The sequence below is a fragment of the Hemiscyllium ocellatum genome, chromosome 6 (assembly GCF_020745735.1).
Source record: "Hemiscyllium ocellatum isolate sHemOce1 chromosome 6, sHemOce1.pat.X.cur, whole genome shotgun sequence".
Taxonomy (NCBI): Eukaryota; Metazoa; Chordata; class Chondrichthyes; order Orectolobiformes; family Hemiscylliidae; genus Hemiscyllium; species Hemiscyllium ocellatum.
In genome coordinates, this window is record NC_083406.1 from 78,269,750 (window position 1) to 78,275,746 (window position 5,997).

The 5,997-nt window shown below is 35.4% G+C and overlaps 1 protein-coding gene across 1 annotated transcript; it reads right to left on the reverse strand.

Annotated features, from left to right (window-relative positions):
• Positions 1-487: 487 nt before the first annotated feature.
• LOC132816766 (sarcolipin) lies at positions 488-4,366 on the reverse strand. The gene is made up of 2 exons (XM_060826690.1): positions 4,240-4,366; positions 488-771 (listed from the first exon to the last, which is right to left on the reverse strand). The coding sequence occupies exon 2, from the start codon at positions 638-640 to the stop codon at positions 545-547; it is 96 nt and encodes a 31-aa protein (XP_060682673.1). The 5' UTR covers positions 641-771; positions 4,240-4,366; the 3' UTR covers positions 488-544.
• Between the last annotated feature and the right edge of the window lie 1,631 nt (positions 4,367-5,997).

Genomic DNA, 5,997 nt, shown 5'->3' on the forward strand with positions numbered 1-5,997 from the left:
AAAAGAGGCCAACATCGCTCTGCTTGGTAACACCAAGATTGCAGGGAATAGTAGAGGAGAAACAAATGGAAGAAACGGTAGAATTGTTTGCTTACTTTGAATTGTTTTAAAATACTGCTTGAAAATATCTTTTCTGGGCAGCATCATTGCCATCTTGTTAATTAAACAAGTATAAAGATTGTTAGAATCTAATGAATTGTAGCCCTATTTTTCCTAATGACTGAGCTTCTATGGAGAATTATAAAGCTGATAACGTGAAGTAGCTTTGCTGTTTGCATGCAATTTCACCATCATGTTCATGCCCATGAATCATGAAAGGGTGACACATGCCCTTTCAAATAAATTGCAGAGGGTCAAAATAGGGCATTTACAAAAGATGTAACATACAAGGAACCAGAAGTCAAACAAATAATTGCACAGTTAAATCATCTTCACACTGCAGCCACTGGATAGCTTCCTTAGAGAGAAAGCAAACAAACAACAGAAGTCATGACAAACTGGCACAATTTATTGTAGGAGCTACTTTTACATAGGCAACAGTCGGTCACTCCTGATAGGATTTAACGAGAAGCCACATAAGTAGCACAGTCATCAAAACAACCATAAAGTTCAAGAAGAGCTCTTGTGTGGATCTATCCATGGTCGTAGTGTGTTAAGGAGCAGGAAGTCGCAACCAGTTGCGTAGAAATAGACCAGTTCAGATGAGCCAACACCTCAGAATAACAGCAAGCTGAACTCGACTCCAACACACTCTTCAAACTTATTGGTTGTCTGAAATAAATGAGCACACAGATCTTTCCTGTTAGTTTAAATTTAGTTTTCATAGAGCTCCTCAAACAACTTCCAACATTCAAAACATTAAAAAGGAATAAAATGGCATCAAAAACATATCAGTTCTTGGCCTCTCTTATTAAATATACTGTGCCAACAAAAATACAGAAATTTTTAGATAAACTCAACAGGTCGAGAGAATCTGTGGAGAAAAAGCAGAGTTAGTGTTTCAGGTTCAGTTCCGAAGAAGGGTCACTGGACCCAAAATATTAACTCTGTTTTCTATCCACAGATGCTGCCAGACCTGCTGAGTTCCTCAAGTAAGTTTGTTTTCGTTTGTGATTTCCAGCATCCGCAGTGCTTTGGTTTATTTCATTAAGTATAATCTTTTCTTTTGTTGAAACTATGAATTTGAGGTGACTAGATGTAATACATCATTATGCTTTCCTTTCATTTCTGAAATCTTAATTCAAATTCAACCCATAGGATGAAAAAGGAGCCTCACATTTTTTAGATGGTCCAAAAGGCCCTAATGCAATGATCTTAAATAGGTCCTAGTGTATGCGGGGCCACAGCAGAAAAATGTCCACAGCTGAGAATAAACTCCATTTAGAAAGGCAAACTTATCTTTTTGAGGGTGAAGCCCGAGCATTACAATCATAGAGTCATACAGCACGGAAACAGATTACTGATAAAAGCTGGGAGTCCTGAGTCATGCATGCTCTCCCCAGCATTACATCTAAATATTCAGAAGGTCCAACCAACCAGGTCATCAGAAAGATGATGGAAGATCACAAAATAGGGACTGGTATGAAAACCTGACTATGGGACTTGGGACAGCCATAACAGATGTGGTTCCCATGATGGGTTAAGGAGCCATATAGAAAGAAAGAAACAGAGGAAGAGCCTACAGTCCGGAGAACTGCTACAGTAACCGGCACTGCTGAGAAGGCAGTTGAAGCCTGTGTTTAGTGGAGGATGGAGGGGCTTAAGAAGAAGTCTCAGGAGACATTTCAACAACCTGGAAAGCAGCAGATGAGCTCAGGAGAGGCCCATCAGCCAATAATTTAACTCAATGAAACAGAGAGTAGGGTGAAGGAAGTACACAAGCAGAGTTTGCTTGGCGCAGCTATGCAACATTAAAGCTCGAAGAAACCCAGGGCAATATTAGCTGGTGAAGCTAGTAGTCCATGGACAATCTGGAGTTGTGGCCATGTGTAGCTCCTGGAGTGCAGTTTTCAGGATGCAGGGGTGTGCAGTCCCAAGAAACAAGAGTGAACAACCAGGACACAAGCAGGCCATTAAGGGAGTCCATGATGGAGCAGCATTTGAGAGAGTTCCAAAACTAGGAGATCATAAGTGAAGATTTGGAATTCCTTGAAGAGGAGACAAAATTGAAAAAGATTTGGTGACCCAGTTTGAGAGGGTTGCTGAGAAATTCACATGCTGTCTTGGGTGTTTAACCACAGTTTGTCTGGTACCCACATTGACCTGTGTTAATTATGGATATTAGAATAAAAATCACAAATAAATATTGTAGATTTTTTTTGCTCCAACTTTGTATTGTAAGGTTTATTTTTCTTGTTGTATATAATGGAAACTTGCGATTTTATTCTCTTACAAATTACCTTAGATCTCACAATTCATCTTAATTGAAGTAAAATATTTCTGGACCCTAGCCAGACCATTTTATAAAGTTGGCAGTCTGTCTCTGAGATCATAACAATTAAAATCTTATTCAACAACTTAAAGACTCAAAATTGTAGAAAGAATTTTTTAAAAATCATATTTCAGGTTGATCTTCCAATGTTATAAGTTAACACATGATGCTAATGTAATTAATTCTGCTCAGCTTCATGCTATGATACACACGGGCTGTTCAATGAAGTTCCCGTTTTGCTAAAAAAGGCTTGATTTGCTACCACAGATTTCCCTCATCTTGAATAGCAGAAGAATTTATTTTAAAAGTACATGATGTAGTTAAGACAGAAATTAAGTAGCAATGAATGAGCTTAACAGCTGTGCAATGAATGTGGCTATAGTAATTTGAAATCTAAATATAATATTTGGCAACAGTCATCTAAGGCCAACCCCAAAGCTTAAGGTCAAAATAATTTTTCATTGTTAATAGTTAAATTTGGACTATTAAGAGATTAATTTAATGAAGTAAACTAAAAACAAATCTGTTGCATCTGAAATAGTTTCCAAAAAATTCCAAGCAAAACAAACATAATTGCAACCATCTTTGACTGGTCAGTTGTACTCACTTCTAGCGTATAATCCCCAACTATGAAGCACTTTACTATCAAGTTACAAGGATGTTTGATTTATGCTTGGAACTAACACCACTCCTCTCAGCATATGTGATAAACAGATATTAAAACATTTGACTAGCCATGATCTAAAAATACATTGGGTTTTAACACTGATGTAGTGTTTCTAAATTGAAATTTCTTCACCAATACCACTGGACAATTTACTTTAAAAAATTCTTAAGGTTCCTAGTAAGGTTAAAAAGGGAAAAGTAACAATCCTAAATAATTTTAAGAGCAGTTTTTTTTTCTCTATTTTCGATTGTAGATGTGCTTACTCTTTACTGGCAATTTCAAAAGACTACATACAAATGTATGTCTCAAGTGCAAAATCACAAGTTTTTGCTGAAGTAAGATATTGGGATGAGCTGTAAAATAATTGCTCCATTAAGCAAATTCTATTTAAAGTATTAAATATTCTTTGTAATATATTAGCATCAAAAAGCTTTATACCTTTTGGTGTGCACAGTACTTAGTGGTTTGAAATGATTTGATCATTTGTGTAATCGATACCCTTCGCTGTTTATGAAGTCCAAAGTTTATTTGCAAACTAATTCTCTCTTTTACTTAATGGTAAATATTATGAAAGAAAATGTGAGATATTGATTGGAAAGCAACACTTGTTTGCAGAATTCCATTAGCAAGCTAAAAAAGTTACATTTTTAAAAATATGAATAATAAAGAATTAATAATCAATTACAATGAAATGTGGCTATGAGATTTTATTATAACATTTAAATTGACTGCAAATAATATATTAACTCAAGAAGCATTAAACATCTTTAAAAAAGTAAATTCGCAGCTAAACCTCTTTATATTCCAAATAGGTTTAGTTGAGTAATGTTCGTGCTTTAGCACCCAAAATTAAATGATATTCTTAATTGTTCTTGTTAAATTAATACGTAAGAATATAAGAAGAAAGTGAAGTTCATAAATCCCATTCTAAAAATGTGGTTGAATGATTTCTGTCTTGTGCAAAACCAAATTCCTTGTACTAACTGCATCAGTGTCTTTAGCTCATTCTGAATTAGTTCATTATTTAAAGGTGTGAATAATTCCCAAAGAAAATCAAGAATTTGGAAAGACCCACAAAATCTGTAAGAGCAATACCTGTAACTTGCCATATTGCTTCACAAACATGCATTGTATACTTTACCTATGCAGAAAATTATCAAAATGTTGCAGCAATGAATGCCTCTCCACCTCTGAGAAGATAGCCCTGGTTCATTCACTGTCGATCTTCAAGTGCAGTCTGTGCAGCAAAGCTCTGAGCAGGATCTAAAGTAGTCCAGAATGGACAGCAGTGCTATATTTTTGGCAATAAAGGCAATGACGTCACAGATATAGAATGTCACTGAGTGGATGGACCTAAAAGTGTGGCGGGTTCTCTGAGTACTATCTTATGCTTGCTAAATCTTACTATTAATTTTTAAAACATTTGAATTATAAAACCAACATATTTTCATTGCAAAAAAAAAGTAATAGGAAAGGCAATGTAATAATTTTAACTGTAAATGTCAAAATGATTTTTTTGACTAATTTTCCTGAATAGAAGTTTTCCTTTTCCTTTACCTTCGTGATCTTACATCTTGAAACTTTGAATGAACATATAACCTGCTCCCAAATTGTCATGAGTGACCATTTAATTTGTTGATAGTTAGCACTACAGTGATTCATACGCAATGTTTGCCCCTCTCTGCACTCTGTATTCATCTCCATATATTTGAACAGCAACAGGAAATGTATTGATATAGCAGCTTTAATGTAGCAAAATATCCTAAGATATTTTAATATACAATAATTGACACCAAGCCAAAGGACAAGACATTCAAATATGTATCCAAATGCCTTCTTAAAGTAGTAACTTATAAGGAATGTTGTAAAGAAAAAGAGGTGTGAGAGAAGAGGTTTAAAAAGGAATTCTAGGCTTGTGGCCTAGACAAGTGAAAGACTTGGTTGGCAATAGTAAGATGAGGAAAGTGAAGATAGCACAAGTGCCTAGAATTGGAGGAACCCAGACTCCAAACTCAGTACTGAAACACTGACGGAGGCTTCTTTTTCAAATTAAACTAAGGCAAATTTCCAAGCATCCTTTTAAGAACAATCACATCTTTCCTAAAGTGTAGTGAGCAGAACTGGATCCAACACTCTACTTGTAACCTAACCAGAGTGTCATACAGGCTCGGTAGAACTTCTCTGTTCTTGTATTCAGTACCTGTTTATTGTTGTGCCCAATTTCTAAGTGTACGGGTTCTTTAGCAGTCTAATGTGTCTGTATGAGTTCTTGAGAAGTCGAATATGTTCTAGAGTGTACAGGGAGAATAATCTTCTGGTCTAACAAAAAGAGTCTTGTTGACAAAATGAAGTTTATTACATCTTCCCAACTATTCATCGGTTTAAATATAGGCTCTACATTACTACAAAGACTCTTGACAGAGCCTAGCCTTTGGTTTACCTCCATAGGATTCTACTTTATCTTAAAGTCTTCAGTACATTATTATAATGCATGATGTCTATTGCACTGAATCAAGTATTAACACTTTCAGAACCATTTATGCCCATATAAAACATGTTCCCCAACCTTATCTCTGATAGCTATTATTATATATTTCTTTACATAATTAGATTTACCATTAGCCCATCTCCTCCTACGTTTTTGATTTTACAAATTCAGACAATCTGGAATTACCACGATTCTCCCTGAATGTGTTATCTTCAGAATTAAAAGAATGGTAGTTTTATTGGAAAGAACTTAATCCTCTTGGTCTGTGTTCATGAAGATCTGAGGTCAATGATTCCCTTCTAAACTGGAGGATTTTTAATCTCACTCCTTTATCTTGGAAAGTCCATCACTCCTGCAGGCACCTCTTCCTTATATACTCTTCAAATGTTGCTAATCTCTTATTAGAGTTGT